At 46.3% G+C, this 26,045-nt stretch overlaps 1 protein-coding gene across 2 annotated transcripts in view; it reads left to right on the top strand.

Moving 5' to 3' along the window:
• Positions 1-26,045, top strand: part of RPL10A (ribosomal protein L10a) — a 40,327-nt gene that overhangs the window by 6,297 nt on the left and 7,985 nt on the right. The window contains exons 3-5 of one of the 2 annotated variants that reach the window (XM_073575621.1): positions 7,734-7,814; positions 12,540-12,688; positions 12,812-12,984. In XM_073575621.1, the coding sequence (XP_073431722.1) occupies positions 7,734-7,814; positions 12,540-12,688; positions 12,812-12,984 (403 nt within the window). The remainder of the gene's footprint in view (positions 1-7,733; positions 7,815-12,539; positions 12,689-12,811; positions 12,985-26,045) is intronic. The other variant, XM_073575622.1, reaches the window with a different exon arrangement.

Genomic DNA, 26,045 nt, shown 5'->3' with positions numbered 1-26,045 from the left:
TCAGGCAATTCTGAACTCAGCGATACCAAATGTGTGTTTTTTTTTTTTGTTTTTTTTTTGTTTTTTTTTTTATGGTTTTATTTTGAATGGGGAGGGGGGATAGACTTAAAGTTGTATTTTATTTTTTAAAACTTTTACTTTTCACTTACTAAATTGGTCTCCATGGGAGACTAGAAGTTGCGATCAGCCCTGCTCTGTGTAGCAGAAATGCTCACTATTTCATCATTTGCAACACTCCAAAAAAAAGTAATAGTATCTACCTCAAAACGGTGTCAAATAAAAAGTCGGCCACCCAAAAAAGATCGCATGGCACAATCAACACAAAACTAAGTAATTATTGCGAAAATAACAATAAAGGGGGTGCATCTTATTGTCCAAATGTACTTGCCAAGGGTCAGGCAATTCTGCTGGGTAGAGGGCGCTGCAGGGCGATGATCTGACTCCCATCCCAGACCTGTTTCTGTGATGCAGGGGGGCTCCGCCGACATTTTGAGAAAGCCCGGAGCCCCCCATTGCTGCAGTGTGATGGCCTCCAGGAAAATGGTGGCCGGAAGCAGCACATGTGCAGATTGAGATCTTTCGGTGACCCCCAGCGTTACCTATCCCTCCCCACCCACCCCCACCACCGGTAAGCTGAATTCGAACCTAGACTGATTCCCATTTGACGCATTAATTTTTTTCCCCTATTTTCCTTCTGAAAATTTGGGGTGCATCTTTGTCCGAAAAATAGTAGTTTCTAGTGTCATAAGGGCAGTTTCTTTAGCATTTCCCCTCAACGCTCCACTTAGCTACCATGGTAACTCGACACCACATAATCACAGGATTGCCAATAAGAGCTGGTGCAATCAGCAAATGCTCAATCTAATTGCCACTGTCGGTGATTGACTGCGGCATAATAAATTATTTTATAAAGTGCCAAAATTCTGCCGCACTTTGCAATTGAACTGGGACATATACAGACAATGTTACATTAGGAGTGAGGGCCTTGCTTGCATTCTACCAGGAAATGGGGGGGGGGGGGCACAATAGGGAAAAAGTCCAGCAATTGTTTTGGGGGGGGGGGGCACAATAGGGAAAAAGCCCAGCAATTGTTTTGGGGATTTTCATATAAAGCTGCGTGATCCAGTTATCAGCCAGTATGTTTAAGTGCAATTATCAGATGCAGTTATGTGCATGGAGGGTGTGGAGACAGATGAATGGGAGGGAGCAGATTCTGAATAATGTTTAGGAGGTAGCATGGAAGTTAGGTTAGTGAGTTGAGGCGATAGGCTTGTTTAACCCCTTAGTGACAGCGATACATCTATTTACTGACCTGTGATAAGAGACTAGCATCCCCTGATGGGTGTCAATCCTGTAGCTGTCAGATGTACACTATAGCTGACAACTTGCTGCATCAGCCACGATAAATGATGGCACAGATTATGGTTTAACCCCTTAAATTCTGTCAATAGTGATTATGGCATCTAGATGGTTAACGGTGGTGGCTCCCTCTTTAACCCTATCAGCACCCTGATGTTAGCCATGGCAGTTCACAGTCAAATAATGGCCTTAAAGTCTTTCAGCTATAGGGGCTTTTTCAGAAGTTATCAAAATTTGTGGTGAAAATAAAAAGAATATTTAGAATTGAGTCCTCAGTCGTTGATAACTTTTAATGGCTGACTGAAAAGATGGTGACAAACTGCAAGCTTTCGAGACTACTCAGGTCTCCATCAGGTTAGACTAATACAACATCTGAAGAATCACATATTTATACATAAAACAGCACAGAAATAACGCAATAGATAAGACACTACTTTGAAGAACCTGAATATAAGACATACAGTATTTTCAGTTGTTTCACACTTCTGTTAATTATGTAATTCCACGTGTGTTAATTCATAGTTTTGATGCCTTCAGAGTGAATCTACAATTTTCTCTAGTCACCTTCCACGACAGCCACCTTGGAGGTTGTCTCCCCGCCCTAATAGGGGACAGGAACACAAAGAGGTTAAATAACCCTCCCCTTCCTGCTACCTCAGTGTTTTTCCTGTCCCCAATCGGGGCATGAAGAGGTCACAAGGGGCTGCTGTGGCCAGCGAGCGGAGCCCCTAGGTACTCACAGAAGCTGGGCAGCCGAGGTCGGGGGGTTCACCTCTCCTCCTCTGTGCTGCTCCCGTCTCCACCGCTGGTGTGACTCGGGACGTGGCCGCCCCTCCTGCGCCCTCCGGGGTAAAGCGGGGCGGTATGGTGCCTGCCGGGATCCTGCACAAGCTCCCCGGCTTCCTCCCAGCACTGCATTGGGCTGCGCGCATGTCAGAGGGGGCGGGCAGTCGACCGGAAGTAGCGGTGATGCGCACTTCCAGTTTGCGGCCTCCGGCGTCCTGTATAGGGGAAACGCGCGCCGGCACCCGGGGAGACCCGGGAAACGAATACAATGGCAACGGGGATTGAGCAACAATCCTCCCCGGGGGAGGAGCACCCAGTGAATGAACGCCACACCACCCTTAAAAGGGTGGAGCAGCTCCAGGTAAGTGCAGTGTGTCTGTGTGTGCAGATATGGACGGTGAGAAGCCCTCAGCTGCAGCATCTGCGGAGCCCAGCGTTCCCCCTCCTACAGTGAGTAGCAGGGCCGGTCCCTGGCTTGTCAAACAAATTGGTGGCACAGGTATGAGTAAAGCCTTCTCTTCTTGCAGGAAGACCAGGCCTCTGCCCCTAAAAACCCCCGCAAGTGTGGTATATGTGGTGCCAGGTTTCCAGTTATGCCAGTCTTGTACGCAAAATATCCTGCGTACCGAGCAACCCTCTCTGACAGCATAAAGACTCTCATTAGACAGGAGGTTCAGACCTCCATAGCGGCCCAAACCCCGGCCCAGGGCCCTGCCCCAAAAAAGAGGAAGAGGGCACCTATAGAAGCCGACTCAGACTCGGGAGAGGCCCGTTCCTCGCGGTCGGAGGATATTTGGGAAAATGAGGGCTCCACGTCCACCTCCAGTCATGATGCAAAAAAATACTATTTCTCCTCTGAGGATATGGAAGAGTTGGTCTCCATGGTATGAAATACCATGGGATTGGAGGAGGAGGAAGAAGTCAGGCGCTCAGTCCAGGATGAGTTGTTTGGAGGGTTGAAGCCCAGAGGTAGAAAGGGTTTCCCGGTTCATGGGGTTAAACAGGATTTAATAGCACAGGAGTGGTCCTCCCCTGAGAAAGCACTTACGGTGCCCTCTGGGCTAAGAAATCGGTTTCCCCTAGAAGGTGATAGTTCCATTTGGGAGATCCCTAAGATAGACGTCCAAGTGTCTAAAGTCACTAAGAAGACATCCTTGCCCTTTGAGGATGCCTCCCAACTGAAGGATCCGATGGATCGCAAAATAGAAAGCCATCTTAAAAAATCCTGGGAAGCTTCTACGAACCTGCTCAAAGCAAATATTGCATCCACCTGTGTAGCCAGATCTTTGTTTCTCTGGCTACGTATGTTGGAAGACCACCTGTCGGGGGGTACCCCAAGAGAGGAAATCTTAGACTCCCTGTCAATCCTCCAGAAGGCAACAGGCTATTTAACTGACGCTTCAGGAGAAACGGTACGGGTGGCAGCAAGGTCCCTAGTCATTTCAAACTCGGCCAGGAGAGCCTTATGGCTGAAGTCATGGGGAGGCGACATCACCTCCAAGATGAAACTATGTGCCATCCCCTTCCAGGGACGCCACGTGTTCGGGCCGGTCCTGGATGATATCCTTAAGAAGGCTTCTGACAAGAATGTCACTACTGGAACAGAAACCCACCAAAAGGCAGTTTTTTGGTCCCTCAAGGGAACAGATCTCTCAAAGGACATTCAGAGGAAAGGGCAAAACGGGTCGCTGGAGCTACCCGAAAGGGGCTAAAGGAAGAAACATCCTTGTGCCCCAACAGCAGCAGCCCCCGGAGAAGCAGTGACTCCCCGGGTAGGGGGTTGACTCACCCAGTTTTTCTCCCAATGGCAGGCCACGACCTCGAACCAGTGGGTCCTGCACACTATACAATTTGGGCTGAAACTGGAGTTCGAGCACCCCCCCCCCCCCCCCACATACCCTAAAGATTACCACAACGCAATCCCCAAGTCTGCAAAAAATTCTGTGGCTTCAGATAGAAGAACTGCTACGGGAAGAAGTGGTCTCGTATGTACCTTCACAAGAGGAGGGCAGGGGACATTATTCTCGCCTGTTCCTGATAGAGACCCTCAGGAAAATACAGGCTCATAATAAATCTAAAGCCCCTGAACCACTTCATCAAGTACCGAAGGTTAAAGATGGAGTCAGTGAGATCAGCAATTCCTCTTATTGGATGAGCCTGGCAGATGGCGGCAATAGATCTAAAGGACGCGTATTATCATGTTCCCATTCATCCAGACCACCGGAAGTTTGAGGTTTGTGGTTGCCCACGACCGAGGGATCAGCCACCTTCAGTTCAATGCCCTGCTTGTTTGGGGTATCCCCAGCACCAAGGGTGTTCACGAAGATCATGAAGGAAGCAGTCATCTCCATTTGGCTTCAGGGGATATGCATTGTACCGTGTCTAGACCATCTGCTGATCGTCGCCCCTTCAGTAAACCGGCTGAACCAGGACGTATCAAGAACCCTACAGATACTCGAAACCCTAGGGTGGATACCAAATCCCCAGAAGTCGGCCCTCTATCCTTCCCCGAGGAAAAAATTCTTGGGGATTCTCTTGGATTCAGAAAAGAGGACGTCCTTTCTTCCCGAAGATCGTCAAAAAGACCTCTTCGGCAGAAGATAATCCGATTTAGAGCCCAAAGGGCACCGATGGTGAGGGACGCCATGTCCATCCTGGGTTCCCTGACAGCGTGCATTCAGGCGGTGTCCTGGGCACAAGCTCTTACGCGAGTCTTCCAGTCGTATGTCCTGATAAACATGAAAAAATATCCAAACAACCTGTCAAAAAGGGTTCTACTTCCGCTACACGTAAAAGCGACCCTCTGGTGGTGGCTGAACTACCGAAACCTGAACCGAGGAGTAAGCTGGGATCAGCTTCCCCTAAGAAAATTATGTACCGACGCCAGTCTGAGAGGCTGGGGAGCTGTGGTCGAGGATTCATACTTCCAGGGGCAGTGGCCCCAGAACATAAGATCCAGATCTTCGAACCTAAGGGAATTGACGGCGGTGGAAGAGTCACTGAAGGCCGCATCAACCCTTGTCAGGAACCATCATGTTCGGGTATACTCCGACAACGTGACCACGGTGGCATACCTCAGACACCAGTGGGGCACAAGGTACACCAGTCTAAAGAAGGTGGCAGCAAGGATCTTCCTCTGGGCGGAGAATCACCTGTTATCCATTTCTGCAGTACACCTGAAGGGCTCGGAAAACATCCAGGCAGACTTCCTGAGCAGGAAGGACGTCCATCCAGGAGAATGGTGTCTAAACCAAGCAGTCTTCCAGGCTCTAGCCTCGAGATGGGGAGACCCAGAGGTCTACCTATTTGCGAATGCGCAAAATACAAAAGCAGCGACCCATTTCTCCCTCAGTCCCACGTATGGCGCCCAGGGGACGGATGCTTTTGCCCATCCATGGGTCTTCAGACTGGCCTACGCCTTTCCACCAATCCCGATGCTGGCAAAAACATTACAAAAGATCAGAGCGGACGGGGTCACGACAATCCTGGTGGCTCCCATGTGGCCAGGACGAAGCTGGTACAGCGCTCTGTTGGACATGGCCCAGGAAGGTCCCTGGCTTCTACCCCAGAAGACCGACCTCCTTTTTCAGGGTCCATTACTACACCCGAACCCAACCAAGCTATGTCTAGCAGCTTGGTTATTGAGGCCAACATTCTGAGAGCCAAAGGGTTGTCGGATGAGGTAATCCGGACCCTTCAAAAAAGCAGAAAGCCGGTAACGAATGCAATTTACGGCAAAATATGGAAAAAATTTTCCTCCTGGTGCATTCCGGTGGCCCCTGACCCCACCCATCCAAATATTGCCCAAATACTAGATTTCCTGCAGAAAGGGTTGGATCTAGGGCTTACTCCAAGCATGTTTAAAGTTCAGGTGTCTGCCCTTAGTTCCTTTTTTTGACCAAGACCTAGCCAAACGCCGCTGGGTCAAGTGGTTCATGACAGCGGCAGGCAGAATTCGCCCTTCACTCCCTAATCGGGTTCCTCCCTGGGATCTTAATTTAGTATTCAATAGCCTAACACAGGCCCCGTTTGAGCCCCTGTCGGAGATCCCATTTAAAATGCTTACACTCAAAACAGTGTTTCTTGTGGCAATCGCATCAGCTACACGGGTGGGGGAGCTACAGGCCCTTTCGGTACAGGAACCTTACCTCCTACTCAATTCAGACAGTACTACGCCTAGACCCCCCTCCTTTATGCCCAAGGTGTTTTCAGACTTTCACAGAAGCCAGGATATCGTGTTGCCCTCATTTTGCTTAAATCCTTCTAACCCGAAGGAAGGAAAGTTTCATACCCTGGGTGTCCGCAGGGTGGTTCTCCGTTACCTCGAAGCAACCAGGGATTTGAGAATCGATCAGAACCTGTTCCTTCAGTATTCAGGAAGAAATAAGGGGAAGAAAGCGGCAAAGAACACGATAGCGGGCTGGATCAAGCAGTCCATCTCTCTGGCATATTCAAGACCTCTCTCTCCTCCAGAGTCGTTAAAAGCCCATTTCACTCGATCAGTCGCTACGTCATGGGCAGCAAGAGGAAATGCGTCTTCAGAGCAGATCTGCAGAGCGGCCACCTGGTCCTCTGTGCACACCTTTACTAGACACTATAGACTGGATTTCAATAGGGATCTGACATTCGGCAGACGCGTCTTGCAAGCCGTAGTCCCTCCTTAGTAAATTAACGTTGGCATGACTCCAAGGTGGCTGTCGTGGAAGGTGACTAGAGAAAATAGAATTGGACTTCCCGGTAATTCGGTTTCTAGGAATCTTCCACGACAGCACTAATTTCCCTCCCGATATGATGTATTTACCTGATTCCTGCTCTACTGGCGGTAACTATTCATGCTAGTATGTTCAGAAAAAACACTGAGGTAGTAGGAAGGGGAGGGTTATTTAACCTTTGTGTTCCTGTCCCCTATTAGGGCGGGGAGACAACCTCCAAGGTGGCTGTCGTGGAAGGTTCCTAGAAACCTAATTACCGGTAAGTCTAATTCTGTTTTCATAGTCATAAAAATAAAGAAAACTCTTTTGAGAAGGTGTGTCCAAACTTTTGGTCTGTACTGTATGTGTGTGTATGTTTGGCTTAGGCTATTAAATGGTCCAAGTTGTGAACTGCAAAACATTTAACTGTATTAAAGTCCCTGAGTAGTGTGAATTTTTACGAAGGTGAACAACTCATTGCCTGGCCACTCCCACTGTTTCAGTAGCTGATCATGTTGATAAGAAGCACATACCACTAGCAAAGGCTGTATGTATGCTTGAGCTTGCTTGGAGGATGGCTAGATCATAGGGTCCAACCAACCCCCTCCCCCTGCATTTTTGCCAAGCTGCAAAGGCAAAGCGGCCTGTTAAAGTGCTCAGTTCAGTCAGCGGTGTTGTCATGCCACTGGTCTGAACTGTCATTCTTTAGGAGCTCTGAATGTACTTTGACTTGTATCACAAGGGGCTGTTATAAGGATTGTGCACTTTCTCTTGAAACTTTACATTATTTTAAATGCCAAAAATGTCAGATGTGCACTGTGGGGGGGGTTGTGATGAACATGTCGGTGTTGTGTGCAATAGCTACGTTGCTCATTCCAGCCTTACTGTCTTCACTAGGTTTCTGCAGACTGTGGAGCTTCAGATCAGCCTTAAAAACTACGACCCTCAGAAAGACAAGCGTTTCTCTGGAACAGTCAGGTTTGGACACTCCTAATCTCACCCAGATTTTGCCTTTCATATACCTCCTATTTTTTTTTTTTTATTTTTTTTTTTTTTCCTTTTGAGGAGTCATTTTGGCAAACATGGGTAGTTCAGTTACCTTGATCAAAAGGCTGGCTGGACGGACCCCCACCCTGGGTCTTAAAATACGAGGGAAGGTGTGTTGTGTTTTTTTTTTTTTTTTTGTCATCAAACACACACCGAATAATACTTTGGTATTATGCAAGGTTTGTACTAGATGTAACTTCTTGTATCTTTTTTTTTTTTTCTAGTACCCTAAAGCGTTTGCTACGTGCTAGAGTACAGAGAACGTTTTGTCTTTTAAATCTGTTTCTACCTTGAGTAGAGCTTCTAAGCACTGAAGCTGATTTGGAATAGCTGGGGTGCACTCTGTGGATAATGCTAGTCAGCTTCATTGCCACTGTACTCTGGATGCTATTGAAAGGTTATTTTGTATAGTGGCATCAGCAGCGCATGTTTATGGCACTATAATGTGAAAAAAAAAAAAAAAAGTAGTAAGACTTGAGTGCTATTGCCATTCAAAGAAGCTATGATTATTTACTATAGCACTATTTATTCCATGGTTTTACATGTGAGGAGGGGTATACATAATAAAAAAACAAGAACAGTAATCTAAACAATACAAGTCAAGACTGGTACAGAAGGAGGTCACTGCCTGTGAGGGCTCACAATCTACAAAGAAAGAGGTAAGGGTAGAGCTGGTCGTACAGTGGTTTGGTGGATCGGCTTGTCTCAAGAGGTAGGTCTTCAGGTTCCTTTTGACGGTTTCCATGGTAGGCAAGAGTCTAATAAGTTGTAGAGGGCTCCAGAGTAAGGGGGATGCGCAAGAGAAATTTTGTATGCAATTGTGGGAAGAGGAGATAAGAGGGGAGTTGAGAAGGAGATCTCTTGAGGATAGGAGGTTGCGAACAGCTAAGTACAGGGAGACAAGGTCGCATATATAGCAGGCACAGGTTCTGGATGGCTTTGTGTCTTAAGATTTTGATCTGGAGTCTTTTTGGGTAATTGGGAGCTAGTGAAGGGATTGACATAGGGGAGAGGCTGGGGAATAGCAGAGGGACAGGTGGATTAGTCCGGCAGCAGAGTTTAGAATAGATTGGAGTGTTCTAGGGGAGGCTACAGAGCAAGTGGTTGCAGTAGTCAAGGCGGGAGAGGAGGGCATGGACTAGGGTTTTTGCAGATTCTTGGATGAAGAATGTACAGAACCGGGAAGTATTTTTGAGCTGAAGAGTAAAGGACTTGGATATGTGGTTTGAAGGAGAGATCGGAGTCGAGGATTACTCTGAGGCAGCGAGCTTGTGGGACTGGGGAGAGTGAGCAGCCATTTACTTTAATGGATAGGTCGCCTCTTCAAATCGCACCTCACAACCTGTGCACTTGACCCCATCCCACTTCCTCACCACCACACTTATCCCATCCCTAACCCACCTCTTCAACCTATCGCTAATGTCCGGTACCTTCCCTTCTGCTTTTAAACATGCCACAATCACGCCTGTCCTTAAAAAGCCAGCTACTGCCCAATATCACTGCTGCCATTTGCTTCCAAACTCCTGGAGCTGCACGTCCACACTGAACTTTCCTCCCACCTCTCATCTAAGGCTATGTGCACACTAGTTTTAGGTGCTATGGATTTTACCACGCGGATTTGGAAAAATCTGCAGGTAAATCCACAGGTCAAAAGACCAGTGGATTCAAGATAAAAAGCGGACGGCACCGCTGTTACCGTGTAACTTCAAATGATGTGCGGCATGCAGAAGCCCAGCAGCTGGGAATCACGGGTGCCAGACCTGGAAACAGTCAATCCTGGGAATCCATGCAAAGAGAAAAGGTCGCACTCATCGAAATGGAAGTTTCACTGATTTATTGACATATCATGAACATGTCAAGTCGGGGGAGTGACATAAGGAGTGCAAGAAAGGCTGACAACGGCCGTTTAGCGCTGCTCGAGTGCTTCAACGGGTCCGTTGTCGGCCTTTCTTGCACTCCTTATGTCACTCCCCCGACTTGACATGTTCATGATATGTCAATAAATCAGTGAAACTTCCATCTCGATGAGTGCGACCTTTTCTCTTTGCATGGAGACCAGTGGATTAGCTTGCAGTTTAGCCCTGCGGTTTCACACCTCTACAATGGAGAAGGTGTGAAACTGCTGCAGATTCCGCACAAAGAATTGACATGCTGCGGATTTGAACCCGCGGAAAAATCCGCAGCATGTGCACAGTGTTTTTCAGTTTACCGTTGAAAACAATGGTACTGTACAACGCGGCTAAATCTGCTGCGGACCCGCAGAGCCCGAAACGCTGCGGATCCGCAGCAGAATCTGCAACGTGTACACATAGCCTAACTGGTCTACAATCTGGTTTCCGCCCCATCACTCCACTGAGACAGCCCTGACCAAATTTACTAACGACCTACTTACAGCCAAAGCAAACGGACAATACTGTATACTCCTGCTTCTAGACCTGTCCTCTGCATTTGACACAGTTGACCACTGCCTCCTACTACAGATCCTCTCCTCCTTTGGCATCAAAGACTTCGCCCTATCCTGGATCTTCTCATACCTCTCAAACTGCACGTTCAGCGTCTCCCACACTACCTCCTCATCCCACCCTCTCTGTTGGAGTCCCCCAAGGCTCTGTTCTATGACCCCTACTCTTCTCAATCTATACACTTGGCCTGGGGCAACTCATAAAGTCCCATGGATTCCAGTACCACCTTTATGCTGACGACACTCAGATCTACCTCTCTACTGTCCAGAATCCCGGAGTGTCTATCAGCCATATCCTCCTTCTCCTCTCGCTTCCTCAAGCTCAATGTGGACTCCTCTTTACTCCATCTCACAGATCTTCCTTACCTGACCTATCTATCACAATTAAAGGGGTTGTCCGGGCTTTTCACATAATCTCAGTGCATATCTGGGCTGCAGAATGTTGACAATAAGTAATTTACCTTCTGTCACCAGTTTGCACGGTTTTGTAGTTATCTTCAGAACGTCCGGGGGGGGGGGGGGTGTTCTGACATTGAAATGAGAACTGGTCGTTTCCTCCTCACTAGTTTCACTTTCCATAGATCACTGTTCAGCGTGTGTCTGGGGGAGGAGCAGCTGGGTGGTTCTGCTCTCTGCACTGAGGCTGGGGGAGGATTTGTTACTGTGTGAGGAGGTTTGTTCCATGTGGTCGGGGAGGGCCTGTTGCTATGGAGGGTGGGGTTGTTGCTATAGAGGGCAGGATTTTAGTATAGTAGGTGGAAACTACCAGTTCTCATTTCAGTGCCAGAACACCCCCCCCCCCCCCCCGGACGTTCTGTTCAGAAGCATCTGAAGAGATCTACAAAACAGTGCAAACTGGTGACAGAAGGTAAATTACTTATTTTCACCATTCTGCAGCCGAGATATGCACAGAGATTATGTGAAAAGCCCGGACAACCCCTGTAATGGCCTCACGCTTTCCCCAGTACCGGAAGTCAGCTTCCTCGGAGTAACCCTTTTGACTCTGCCCTGTCCTTCAAACCACACATCCAAGCTCTTTCTACATCCTGTTGCCTCCAGCTCAAAAATATTTCCAGAATCCATCCTTTCCTCAACCCTCAATCTACTAAAATGCTTGTGCACGCCCTCATCTCCCGCCTCGACTACGGCAACATGCTTTTCTGTGGTCTCCCTGCTAACACCCTCTCACCTCTCCAGTCCATCCTTAACTTTGCTGCTTGACTAATTCATCTCCTCGCTACTCCTCCGCTTCTCCCCTCTGCAAATCTCTTCACTGGCTCCCATTCCCTCAGTGTATCCAGTTCAAATTAGTAATACTGACCTACAAGGCCATCTATAACTTGTCTTCCCCCATATGTCTCCGATCTAATCTCTCAATACCTTCCTCACGTAATCTCCGATCCTCCCAAGACCTCCTTCTCTCCTCCACACTTATTTGCTTCTCACCCAACCGCCTCCAAGACTTCTCCCGAATAGCCCCCATCCTCTGGAATTCTTTGCCCCAACATGTCCGACTATCGACCACATTCGGATCCTTCAGACGGAACTTGAAAACCCACCTCTTCAAGAAAGCCTACAGCCTGCAATGACCCCACTACCGCCTCACCATCACTGGAGCTGCTGCAACCCTCCAACCTACTGTCTCCTTCCCCACCATCCTGTAGCATGTAAGCCCGAAAGGGCAGGGTCCTCTCCCCTCTGTATCAGTCTGTCATTGTAAGTTTGTTTACGGAAAGTTATATCTGTAATTTGTATGTAACCCCTTCTTATGTACAGCACCATGGAATCAATGGTGCTATATAGACAAATAGGTCCTTTGGGAGTGTTCGAGGGGGGTGGGGATGAAATCTGTTTTGTCCATATTAAGTTTAAAAATCTACTGGAGAAGGATGAAATGGCAGACAGACCTTGTGGGATTCTGGTTCGTAGGGTGCTGATATGTGGTCCAGAGAGGTAGATCTGTGTGTCAGCAGCATAGAGGTGGTGATGCTGAAAGCCATGAGTTTCTATGAGCTGTTCCAGGCCGAAGGTGTATGATCACAACTGGAAGCTAAAGGGACATTGTCCCCCACTCTGTGACGAAGTCCTAGTTCTCAAGTATCACTACCAGTAGGATTTTCTCTCTTTTCTGATCAAGTTTTGAAAATGATTGTATGCTTTAAACAAGGAGTTCTCTAATCTTACTGTATCTTCAGGCTAAAGTCTACACCAAGACCCAAATTTTCAGTTTGTGTTTTGGGAGATCAGCAGCACTGTGATGAGGCAAAGGCAGTTGAATTGCCCCACATGGACATAGAAGCCCTTAAGAAGCTGAATAAGAACAAAAAAATGGTGAAAAAGCTGGGTGTGTGATCATATTACTTTTTATTGGCAATGATATTTATATTGGTCAAGTGATTTAAGGTTTTGAGTTAAAAACCGTTATGAGTCATTCAGACTTAATGGCTATAACCCTTTTTCTTCACAGCGAAGAAATACGATGCATTTTTAGCATCTGAATCATTGATCAAGCAGATTCCTCGTATCTTAGGACCTGGTTTGAACAAAGCTGGCAAATTTCCTTCCTTGCTAACACACAATGAAAACATGGTGGCAAAAGTCGATGAAGTCAAGTCCACCATCAAATTCCAGATGAAAAAGGTAGAGTGGGTTTACTGTTAGGCTTTGTGGTGATTTATTAAAAAGGTTGTCCACTACTTGGACAACACCTTTTCAATCATTGTTTTTCCCTTGTAAAATGGCACACTCTTGGTGGTTCCAGCGATGTCTGCACTGGTCATGCGATCCCTGTCATGCTCTGCAATGATCATGCAATCTTCTCCCCCCACTTTTGCTGTAATTGACATCCAGAGGAAGTGAGGGCTGCAACTGCTCAATTCCTCCAGATGCCTGATTTGTCTGAAGGCAGGGGTGGTGAAGTGTCCACTGATTGGCCATGGGGATCACTTGACATGACGGTGTGACATGAACCATGTCTCCCATGCCAATTCTGACTTTTCGTAGCAGTGTCGGGGCTGTGGAGTCAGTAAACCAAACCCCTGACTCCTCAATTTCAATGACTCTGACTCTCTCATACATGGCTCATGTTTAAGTGTTAAATTTACTGTAGTAAAATGCGAACATCAAGCTTTTAATCATTATTGGTGTTAATGTGTGCAAACTGTAAAGCGCTGCAGAATGTTAGTGCTATATAAAAATTATACAATCAAGTCATTTAGCTAGAACATAAAATATGTTTATTGAAATACAACTTTAGAGCAAAAAAAACTTTTGCATATTTACAATGTATTACACACCATGCAGTAAGTGGGGGGGGGGGGAAACCATTTTCAACAAAAACGTATTGAATAACATTTGTGCAGTCTATGAATTTGCTCTGAGAAATATTCTCTCCATCAGATCCTCCTTCATTGATGACCTCAAATCTGACGTAATTATTTTAAGGCTAGAGTACAATATCTCTACACTAACTTGGATGGGTGGCAAAGCGGTAACCACATGGGAAACATCCCTTAAGGGTATGTGCACACGTTGCGGAATCATCTGCAGATTTTTCCGCAAGGAATCTGCAGAATCCGCAGGTCAAAATGCCTGCGTTTTACCTGCAGATTTCTAGCAAATTTAGTGTGGATTTCGCCTGCTTTTACACCTGCAGATTTCTAGAATGGAATAGGTGTAAAAAACGATGCGGAATCCGCACAGAAAATTGACATGCTGCGGAAATTCAACCGCTGCGTTTCCACTGAATTTTCCACAGCATGTGCACAGCGGTTTGTTTTCCATAGGATAACATGGTACTGTAGATCCCTTGGAAAACTGCTGCAGTTCTGCAGGGCCAGATCCGCAAACAAATCTAACGTGTGCACATATCCTAACAATTTCAGGGTATAAAGGAATTGCCTTGTGCAGTCAGTTTATTGAACTCTTCTACTACTTTGAGAGAAGTGAAAAATGTTGCTGAAATATGGCCAATCTGTTTTCTATGGGAGTGGAATCTTTTTCCCTGCGGCAACACTTTGCCTGCTCCCTGTCGACCAAATACTTTCCGAAATCAAACTCCTGCTGAGGATGAAGGATAGGCTGGCAGCAGCAGCACTGGCAGGACCTGAGTCCTCTTGCTCTTGGCTGTCCTGTAGCCAACTCATCCTAACTGCTACCTCAGAGTTTCTTTTCATTTAGTAATCTGTTGATCATCCTGCAATATACGATGACTCAGGTCCACATAAACAGCTACCAGAAGAATTTTATTTTCTAATAGCAGTAACTCTCTCCGTCTTTCATTGAATAATTATAATTTCTTAATTATATAGCGCTAACATGTTCCGCAGCACTTTACAATAAAACGGGGGCATGTACAGACAATAAATTCAATACAAGTTAAGACAATTTAAACAGTGACATTAGGAGTGAGGTCCCTGCTCGCAAGCTTACAATCTGCAAGGAAATAGGGGGGGGGGACACAGTAGGTGAAAATTGCTTGTTGTTTCAGGTCTGGCAATTATAATAAATGTATAAATATATTAAGCTGCATGATCCTGTCATCAGCCCGTGTGTTTAAGTGCAATAGTCATGTATCAAGTGCAGTTATGTGCATGGATGATGTGGAGACAGATGAATAGTAGGGTGCTGATTCAGAATAATATTTGGATGGAGGGAACAGGGCAAAGTTAGTTTACTGAGTAGTTGATGTGGTAGGCTTGTTTGAAGAGATGGGTTTTCAAAGCGTGCTTGAATAGTTCTGGGCTAGGTATCTGTCTGATCGTCGGGGGAAGTGCATTCCGGAGAGCTGGCGCAGCACGAGAGAAGTCTTGGGAGATGGAGGTGTGAGGTTCGGCTTACGGGGGATGTTAGTCTTAGGTCATTTGTAGAACTGAGGGCACGTGTAGGGCGATAGACAGATGAGAGAGGAGATATAAGGCGGTGCAGAACTGTGGAGAGCTTTGTGAGAGAGTTTATACTGGACCCTGTAGCGAAAAGGTAGCCAGTGTAATGACTGGCACAAGATGGAAGCATCGGTGAAGCGGCTGGACAGAAATATGACCCTGGCTGCCGCATTCAAGATGGATTGGAGAGGAGAAAGTTTTGAAAGAGGGAGAAGACCGATCAGAAGAGTTGCAGTAGTCCATACAAGAATGAATAAGAGTGACAGTAAGAGTCTTGGCAGTTTCAAAGGTGAGAAAAGGTCGGATTCTGGAGATGTTTTTAAGATGCAGGTGACAAGAGCGAGTGAGTGATGGGATATAGGGAATAAAAGAAAGTTCGGTGTCTTAATATGACCCCAAGACAGCGGGCATACTGCTTGGGAGTTATGGTTGAACCCTCCAGGGTTATTTCGGTGTAAGGTAGAGGGGAGAAACACAAGAAGTTCAGTTTTGGAGAGATTTAGTTTCAGATAGAGGGAGGACATGATGTTAGACAGCAAACAGACAATCCTTGGTATTTTGAATTGGGGTAGGGTTGATGTCAGGGGAAGAAGTGTATAATTGGGTGTCATCAGCAATGAAGCAGCAATACCATCTGCAATTGAATCTCCTTTTTGGGACAGGCAAAACGAGTTCTTCCACTCCTTTATAATAATGCCAGGAGTTAAATCCTCAGCTTGTAACATTTTAGTCACTGTAAATGGGTGATGAAACCATTCCTTCAAATCAGCCACCTGTGTCCATTGACCTTCATGTAGTGTTACCTGAGGGTTGGCTATATATACAAGGAAGGGTTTCTGCTCAAGCAATCGCTCAATCATTAAATTGGTGTTGCCCCACTGAATGACTTGATCCACAATTGGATCTCTTCAAGATGGAATCAATTTTATGGGTTCGGGCAGTGATGGCCAACTTCCTCACTTTGCTAATCAGAGTTCCAGCATGTCCCTCTTGGCTAGATCTTACGAGAGGCTGCAGCGTGTGCATAACACAGTGCGTGTGATGAATAGGAAAGCGGTGTGAAGCAGCTTTAAGAAGATCTAATTGTAAAAGAATCATTTTGCTGTTCTTTTGTAGTAATATCTGTTTGTTCTCAGTTATAGGAACAGGACTGTGGCCTTCCATCTCTAACATACTGAATGTGAAAGTGAAATGATCTAGCTGCTTGCTGTTCACCTTCATTATTCTCATTCATCAGTTTAATTATACTTTTATGTTGGAAGCATTATCAGTTACAATAGCAAGAACCTGTTCTTTTTTGAGTTCATAATCTTGCAGAACTTTTCCTGCTATGGTCTGGAGAAACTTGCTGCTGTGATGAGCTGTATCTTTTACTGCCAGCGTCTTGGTAACAGTTTTTTTTTGTTGTCACAAACATCGAAAGTTGATGGCAAAGTAGTTCACTCTGACATGTGCAGGCATCCATTTTAAGAAACACAAAGCATCTCTCGAGTCTTTTTAAGATGTTGCTTTTGGTTAAGGGATTGTTCAATCACAAACTTTCTAATACTTTCTCTTTCCAGAGAAACACCAAGTTTGTGGGCCATTTCTCCATTAAGAGGTGTAAAAGCAGGTTGTGCAAATAATAATGGTACACTGTCCTTCACAACAAAGCTCGATGAGCTGTCTTTTAAACACATCTGCTGTCATTACAGTAACTTTGTCATTTGCAAAATATCTTGTAACTGTAATGTTTGAGACTCTCTTTACTCCTCCTTTGCCTGGCTGGAAGTTCTGGGCTGTTTTCTTGGTGCTGCTTTGATCTTTTTCAATCACAGCTTTGTAAACTTCTGGGTGGCAGCTTTGTAAATGTCTTTTTTAGATTGGTAGCTCTTAAAGGAACATTTTTATCACTGCCTGAGTATGCACTGATTTTTGGCATCGCAGCATTTGTTTTCATCTGGATCACTTATACACTGACACACAATGTTTATCTTGAGTCACTATGAAATGCTCAAATACAGCTAACTTGACATTTTGTAATTATGTAAATTCGCTCTAAATTGTCCTGTAAAAAAGGTATATTGTAATTCTTGCAAGAATAGGGAATCATGCACTGTATAATCTAGGATAGAAATAAAACCATTTTTGCATAAATCAATAGGACAGATAAGTATAACGTTTGTAAAATATGTTCGATGGCTTTACTCTGAACTTTAAATGTCAGGCTTGTCTCTGTACAGCTCACTAAATGCTTCATCGTATTTCTTCCCAGTGTATTAGGGAGTAGGTTTGTGCTGAATCATATTCCAGAACACATACACACAAATATATGTCCTCATCGATCCTGTTGCTGTATTTTCCCTTCACCCATGACAGCACCACATGAGAGAGGGATCCGCCCCGCCAGGACAGGAACCTACTGAAACATAAGGGGCGGCACCTCTCCCCCGCTTCAGTTGGGTTCCTGTCCTGGAAAGGAATCCCTCTGACAGCGGCGGTGCCTGTCAGGATGAAAAGACCCAGGGCCGTCCCAGCGTGTAAAAATTGCAGGGCTGGCTTACCTGCGACGTCGGCAGCTGGTAGCGCAGTCCCCTGGGTTTTGCCTGATTCGGGCCCCGGGTTCGTGCGGGCACGTCCCGATGTCCTCCCTTCGGAGGTTCCTCCCTGTGCTGCCCTCCCCCTGCACGCGCGCCCGTTCCTTCGCCTGCATGCAGGGGAAGCCGGGGGAGGAGACCGGCGACTGACGTCAGCGGCACAGAGGATTCTGGGAGCGCGACCGCTGACGTCATCAGGACGCGACGGTCATGGCGCTGGCCAGGAGAAGCGGCTGGCGGTCGCTGGGGGGAGGGGTAATGAGGGGCTCACTCACTGGTAAAAGGAGCAGAAGCGGCTGCAGGGGTGACAATGGCGTCTCAGGAGGATCGCTCACCGTCCCCATTGTCCCTGCCCCCATCGCAAGCTTCTGGTCGCAAGAGCCGCTCGAGCGGCAAAAGCAGCAGCCGTCCAAGTCACCGATCGAGGGATTCCTCGAGGTCAAAAGAGCGCAGAGCGCACGCTCCTTCGCAGCCCCAGAGCCCGGTATCCGTCTTTCCTGGGTGGTGAGTGATCTCCGTGAAAGTTAGACAATATTATAATAGGCCTTCCTATGTCTTTTTTTTTTTTTTTTTATTAGGGAGGCAAAAAAGCTATAAGCAAAAAGAAAAATAGAGAATGTGCCATATGCCACAGCCCTTTAGCAAAAGACTACCAAAAGGACTTGTGTCAGCTGTATCCAGCGGACTATGGCTGAAGAGGTGCCGAGCCTGGCAACAAACCTCAGATCGATAATAAAATCTGAGGTACAGGGCTCACTTAAAAAAATTATTAAAGAGTAAGAGTAGGAAAGCCTCCCCGAGTTCCTCGTCAGGCTCCTCCTCTTCGGAGTATCAAGTTGAGCACGGGTCATCTTCATCCTCAGACAGTGATACGGGGGGCAGACCTTGCTTTCCCGTAGAAGATACGGACGCTCTCCTTAAAGCCATCAGGTCCACTATGGGCCTGCAGGAGGAGAAGGTAGAGAGATCACTGGAGGATGTAATGTTTGGCGGCCTGCAAGAAAGGAAGAAGCGTACCTTTCTGGTCAATGACAAGGTTCAGGCCCTAATCGAGAGAGAGTGGAAGAAACCGGAGAAGTCAGGTAGCCTTCCCTCCTCTTCAAAGCGAAGATACCCCTTTGAGGCTAAAGACACGGACGTCTGGGACAAGGTCCCAAAGATTGACGCAGCAGTGTCTAGGTCTTCCAAGAAGTCGGCCCTGCCCCTGGAGGATTCAGTGGTTTTGAGAGATCCCTTGGATAAAAAAGCGGACTCATACCTAAGGCACACTTGGGAGGCAGCGGCAGGGGGTCTGAAACCAGCAATAGCCAGCACCTGCACAGCCCGGTCATTAATGGTCTGGTTGCAACAACTTGAAGAAAAATTAGTCTCCAAAGTACCAAGAGAGAAAATATTAGGAGAAATGTACCTGCTACACGGAGCTGCCGCCTTCTTGGCTGACACCTCCGCCGACTCGATGAGGTTAACGGCAAGAGCAGCGGGGCTATCGAACGCCGCAAGACGGGCGTTATGGTTCAAAGGCTGCCCTGGGGACATTCAATCTAAAGCGAAATTATGCTCGTTACCATGTGATGGGCAGTTCCTGTTTGGAAAAAACCTGGATGACATCCTGGAGAAAGCCGGTGATAAAAAGGGCTTCCCCAGATTCATGGGTGATCAAAGGAGACCGCCCTTTCGGAGGGGAAGGTTCAATCGGGGCCGTCCCCCGGGAGAGCGGAAAAGGTGGGACGACAAGAGGAAAAAAGAACCAGGGTTCATGTTTGGGGGGAACTACCTCAACCGCCAAAAAATCCCCGCAATGACACCAGCCCTCCTGTGGGGGGAAGATTGAGGCTCTTTTCCCAAGAATGGGAGAAAATATCAGCCAACAATTGGATTCTGAGCATTATAAAGAATGGCCTAAAAATCCCTTTCTTCCAGCATCCAAGAGCTTCATTTGTGGTGACCCCCGTCAGAAAGGAACCAGGAGAGCAATCAGCCATAGAAACAGAAATCTTAGGACTGTTGGAGAAACAAGTTCTGATAGAGGTCCCAAAAGATCAAGAGAGAAGGGGGTTCTATTCTCCCCTCTTCCTAATAAAAAAACCAGACCTCTCCTTCAGAACGATAATAAATCTCAGGCGCCTCAATCAATGGATCATGAACCAAACATTCAAAATGGAATCAGTGACTTCGGCCATAAAGCTGTTACACCACAACTGCTTCATGGCCGTAATAGATTTGAAGGATGCCTATTACCACATCCCGATGCACCCAGAATACCAGAAATACCTGAGGGTAGCCCTATACATCCAGGGCGACCTCAGGCATTTTCAATTTACAGCTCTTCCGTTTGGCATCTCCATAGCGCCAAGGATTTTTACGAAAGTAATAGTGGAAATGTCAGCTTTCCTTCGAATCCACAATGTGATTATGGTGCCTTACTTGGACAATTTTTTGGTCATTGGCAATTCAGAACATCACTGCGCACATCAAGTAGAGAAAATAACAGAAACCCTGCAAAGACTGGGTTGGATGGTAAACTTAAAGAAATCAAAACTTCAACCCCTAAGGAAACAAACATTTCTCGGTTTCATCTTGGGACTCCGACCGTCAAGGTTGTCTCTTGCCAGAGAAAAAACTAAAGAAAGTGAGAGAAATGACCCTTACAGCAATACAACAACCTCACATGACCCTAAGAAGGGCAATGTCCCTGTTGGGCACGCTAACAGCCTGTATCCCTGCGGTCAACTGGGCACAGTTTCATACCCGACAACTGCAGGCGGAAATCTTGTCAGCCCAGAAACGATTGAAAGGGCGTTTAGAAGGGAAGCTGGAACTTTCCGAAAAGGGGAAAAAGTCTCTCACTTGGTGGCTAGACAGCACAAATTTAGCAGGGGGAACTTTGTGGCACAGGCCCGTGTCCGATATAATATTGACGGACGCAAGCTCCTTGGGATGGGGGGCACACCTGAGAGAACAAATAGCCCAAGGGTCCTGGGGTCATCTAGAGCAGAAGGCTTCCTCCAACTTGAGAGAGTTAAGAGCGGTAAACAGAGCCTTGGAGACATTCATTCCCATGTTACAGGGTCAAAATGTCCGAATTATGTCAGACAACAGGGTGGCAGTGGCGTATGTCAACCACCAGGGAGGGACAAGGTCAAACTCCCTAATGGACGAAGCCAAAAGAATCTTTCTCAAAGCAGAACAACATCTAACCTCCCTGACGGCCCTACACATCAAAGGGACAGAAAATGTTCAAGCTGACTTTCTAAGCCGCAACAAGTTAAAACAGGGAGAGTGGGCCTTAAATCGTGTAATATTCCAGAGGATAGTACAGTTATGGGGGCAGCCAGTGATCGACCTCTTTGCCACCAAAAACAACCAACAGGTGAGGAGGTTCTGCTCATTAAACCCAGGGGAAAACCCGTGGGCAGTAGACGCTCTGCAAATCCCGTGGCTGTTCAAACTGAGCTATGCCTTTCCCCCAGTAGCATTAATCCCGGCAGTGGTAAAAAAGATAAGAGACGAGCAAGCCAGAGTAATCCTCATAGCCCCGTTCTGGCCAAAAAGACCGTGGTTTTCACTACTGCAAATGATGTCTCTCTCGGACCCGTGGGTACTGCCAGAAATTCCAGATTTATTAGCTCAGGGGCCGATATTCCACAAACAAGTCAAGGGGTTCCATCTGACGGCGTGGAATTTGAGAGGGCACTTTTGAGAGATAAAGGGTTTTCCCCGGGGTTGGTGACTACTAAAAATAGAAAACCAATAACAACCAATATATATGGCAGGACGTGGAAGAAATTTCTACAATTCCTGGGAAAACCGTTAGGCCAAGAACCCCCAATCGAGTCCATCTTGGAGTTCTTGCAGGCAGGTCTACAGCTAGGCCTGGCGGTTAATACCCTCAAGGTGCAGGTTTCAGCGCTGGGTGCATTATACAATTGCAATATAGCGGCAAACAGATGGGTAGCCAGGTTCATAAAATCTTGCCACAGATCTAGGCCAGTTTCCTTACCAAAAATAGCTCCATGGGATCTAAATCTGGTGCTGGAAGCCCTTACGAAGGAGCCATTTGAACCCATACAGCAGATTTCAACTAAAAATCTCACCCTAAAAACCATCATTTGGTTAGCTCTAACGTCGGCACGTAGAGTTAGTGACTTGCAGGCCCTCTCAGTCAACCCACCATATACCCAGCTATACCAGGATAGGGTGGTTATGAGAACAGACCCTGCTTACTTGCCGAAAGTAGTAACTAACTTTCACCGAAACCAAGAAATTGTCCTCCCTTCCTTCTGCGAGAATCCGAAAAACCCAGGGGAGGAGAAATTTCATAGCCTAGACGTTAAAAGAACCCTAGTAGAGTATATGTCTATAACCAGCCAGTGGAGGAGGTCCCAGTCCCTATTCGTAGCCTTCCAGGGTGCTAGGAAAGGTTATAGAGTGTCAAAGGGAACTATTGCCCGATGGATTAGGGAGGCCATTAGTCTAGCCTATTCAGCTAGTGGTATCCCGGTTCCTGACGGCATCAAGGCTCATTCCACCAGAGCCGTGGCGACCTCCTGGGCTGAGAAAGCAGAGGTGTCAATAGAGCAAATTTGTAAGGCCGCTACCTGGGCCTCACCCTCAACTTTCTTTAGACACTATAGACTAAATCTATCCTCCTCTGCTGACTTGACCTTTGGTAGAAGGGTGCTGCAAGCGGTGGTCCCTCCCTAAGGTGTTCGAAGTCTCCAGAATCTCTCATGTGGTGCTGTCATGGGTGAAGGGAAAACCACCATGGTTACTTACCGGTAGCCAGTTTTTCCAGAACCCATGACAGCACCCGTATATTTCCCCCCCCTTTTTTTCACCGTTTGGGTGTGCACAATAGTCGGGTGTATTTGTGTGATGTGGTGTTGGATAAATATGTAACTAACCGGGAAGTCCTCTCAAATGCTCTGTAATCCAACTGAAGCGGGGGAGAGGTGCCGCCCCTTATGTTTCAGTAGGTTCCTGTCCTGGCGGGGCGGATCCCTCTCATGTGGTGCTGTCATGGGTTCCGGAAAAAACTGCTACCGGTAAGTAACCATGGTGGTTTCTGAATGTGAGATGTTAGAAAACTGTTTTTCCCCTTATATTCTACTAGATTATGGCCCGATGCTATCTCATCGGGAGGATGCGATAGCATCACACCTCTTGCCATGTTAACCCTCAACACACACTCCTCTCACCTTTCACCATCTCCACTCACTCTTTCACTCCACATACGACCCCTTCTCTCACTCCGTCTCATACTCACGCCGTCATCGCCGCTGCTCCACGATCCCCGACATCTTCTTCCGCCGGCGCCATCCTGGATCCAGACGTTGTCCACGCCGGCGACATGTTCTTGCGGCGACGCCATCTTGAGTATCGTGAAATCCCGCGTAGGGATCCAAAATGGCGTCGGCGAAATCTCGCGAGTTTTCGCCAACACCATTTTGGATCCCTACGTCGTCCTCGCCGGCGACATGTTCTTGCGGCGACGCCATCTTGACTATCGCGGGATTTCGCCGATCCAAAATGGCGTCGCCGCAAGAACATGTCGCCGGCGTGGACGACATCGGGATCCAAAATGGCGTTGGCGTAATCTCGCGAGATTTCGCAGACGACATCTTTTTGGATCCCGAGTCGTCCACGCCAGCGACATGTTCTTGCGGCGACGCCATCTTGAATCTCGCGGGATTTCACGAAATCCAAGATGGCGTCGCCGCAAGAACATGTCGGCGGCCTGGAGAACGTCTGGATCCAGGATCGCGGCGGCGGAGGAAGATGTCGGGGCAGCGACGATGACGGTGTGAGTATGAGAAACGGAGTGAGAGAAAGGAACGTATGTGGAGTGAAAGAGTGAGTGGAGGTGAAAGGTGAGAGGAGTGTGTGTTGAGGCGGTGTGATGTGTTGAGGGTTAACATGTGTGTGTGTGTGTGTGGTGACGTCACCGGTTACAACTGGACGGAAGTTGTTACAACCGGAAGCTGCTTAGGGCATTTATTATTATAGATGTATAGTGTTTATAAGTCATCAGAGCAGCTAATTTCTACAAACAGGAGCGAAGAGGAAAAACTAACACATCAAGCATACAGAGACAACATATACTGGACTATTGATTTATGCACAGTTTACTGAAAGTTTAGATATCCTTTAAGAATTACTTGCCTCAGTCCTGCTGTCCTGTTCACACCAGAAGTTCTGAAATGAATGCAGGCATTCCTTTTTTTTTTTTTTTTTTTTTTGTTTTTTTTTTTTCCCCTTATCTGTAGAGGAGGAGCTTCACTACTATCATGAACATAAACTGCAGCACAAATTCATCTTGGTTTAAAGTCTAAACCTTAGATCAGGAATAGGATAGACCCTTTATAGGACATTTCATAACTTTAAAGGTTCATATGAAAAATATTCCCCACAAACTGCGTTGAACTACAGTACCCAATTTATTTATTTTAGGAGACTGAGTCAGCCCACTTTATACCGACTCCCAACACCGAATCCACCAAAATGGACTCTGATGCCACAGCCCTGGCAGTGATAGCACTGGAGGAGAGTATATGTGTTATTTTAAGGGGAAAACACTGAAAAGGGTTATCCATAGCTCAAGGATCCTCTTCAAATGTCTTGACACATATGGATGTTACTGTAGATCTGAGCTAGGTTCTAAATATGTAAAGTGCGCTCAGGAGTAGTCCACAGCAGGCTCACTCTTATTCCCACCCAATGACTGCTTCAAAGCAGAACAAATATGCAAATGGTCTTTTTAGAGAAAAAAGGACTTTAACTCTTGCACCACCTATTAATTGTAGTCATCCTAAAATTCAATATCTACTTAAATGATCCATGCTGTATGAGTTGGTATAAGAAAGCAAACACAGGTACTCCCTTTGCCGTTTTGATACTCTGTGCAAAGCAGATGTTCATTTGGCCGGTTGAAAGACCTGAAGGGGATTTTCTCCTTGTGGTTAGTGAAATCCATGTAAAAAGAATTGTAGGTAAAGTGGAACTCCTACTTTGCACTGAGAGGCTTGCACTCTGAAACGCCTGCAAATGTGTACGGTTTTGCTTCCTAACCTAGTAATGTGGCATGGCTCGTGAAAAGATGGATATTGTCTTGTAAGATTTCTAAATCCAGAAGGCGGTGCTAGTATTCTTGGCCTTTTACTCTTTGAATAGGCTATTTTCAGATTTAATTTTCCAGAGGGCCTTTGCATGGCTTTGAAATCTTACACGCTCCATAAGGCAAAATATTCCCTCTTAGGCACTCATAGGAAATCACTCAACGTGGTATACTGCAATATTGTGTTGTATAAAGTAAGCTTAAAATATTGCAGATAACTCTCCACCAAGATGATTAAAGTTTAACATTGAATAATGCATGGATGCTTTAGATTATCAAAATGAATGTTCTAGCTAAGGGGGAATGTGCAGCAGAAATTCATAAAACTCATCTCTTGTCAAAAATGTTATGCAGCTTTCCTGACACATTTTATCAATTTGGGTGAAAAAACACCAAAATTTTACATTCTTCAGATTGAAAGCGAAACCTATAGATGTGAAACACTAATGATAAATAAAATTTAAATATACTGCTCAAAGAAACAAAGGGAACACAAACAGCCTGTTGCAAATGGAATAGTGTTCCCTTAATTTTGTTGAGCAGTATATTTTATTGTTATATTCATAAAAACATAAATGTAGTACTGGATAGAACGCTCAACAGGAAGAAAAATGCTGGCGGTGGGGGGTGATACATTCATTCATAAAGGTAACATTAGCTCATATAGTAGCATAAAAATAAAATTGAGGTGAGGCTACCTGTATTTATTCCAAACTCTGCTAGTGGGGAAAATAGATAACAGTATGTGGATGAATGATTAATAAATGATGGAGTAAGAGTGGAATGGTCTACAATGACACTCTAACAACAATGCTTTCAATAGTATTGCATCCAATAGCAATTTCCTAGCAGCATGGCAGATAAGCAATGAAGTGACTAGTGCTAAGGGAAAGGAAGGAGAGTGTCAAGGAGGTGGAAAATAACTGCTCCTTACCCACTCTCACAGCTGTAGCCAATGTGCATTTTAGGGGTGTCCTGTGTCACCTGCTCCCATTTCATCCAATTCATCTGTTGATATATAACTTATCATTCATTCACATACTGTTATCTTTGTGAATCAGGTGATTTGCATCTCTATAATGAGGGGTGTGGTCTAATGACATCAAACCCCTATATAAGGTGTGCTTT

Source organism: Dendrobates tinctorius, unplaced genomic scaffold, assembly GCF_039654945.1.
Source record: "Dendrobates tinctorius isolate UK_male_01 unplaced genomic scaffold, ASM3965494v1 ptg000045l, whole genome shotgun sequence".
NCBI lineage: Eukaryota > Metazoa > Chordata > Amphibia > Anura > Dendrobatidae > Dendrobates > Dendrobates tinctorius.
The sequence above is the reverse complement of the archived record's forward strand: the minus strand, read 5'-3'. Positions and strand labels throughout refer to the sequence as shown.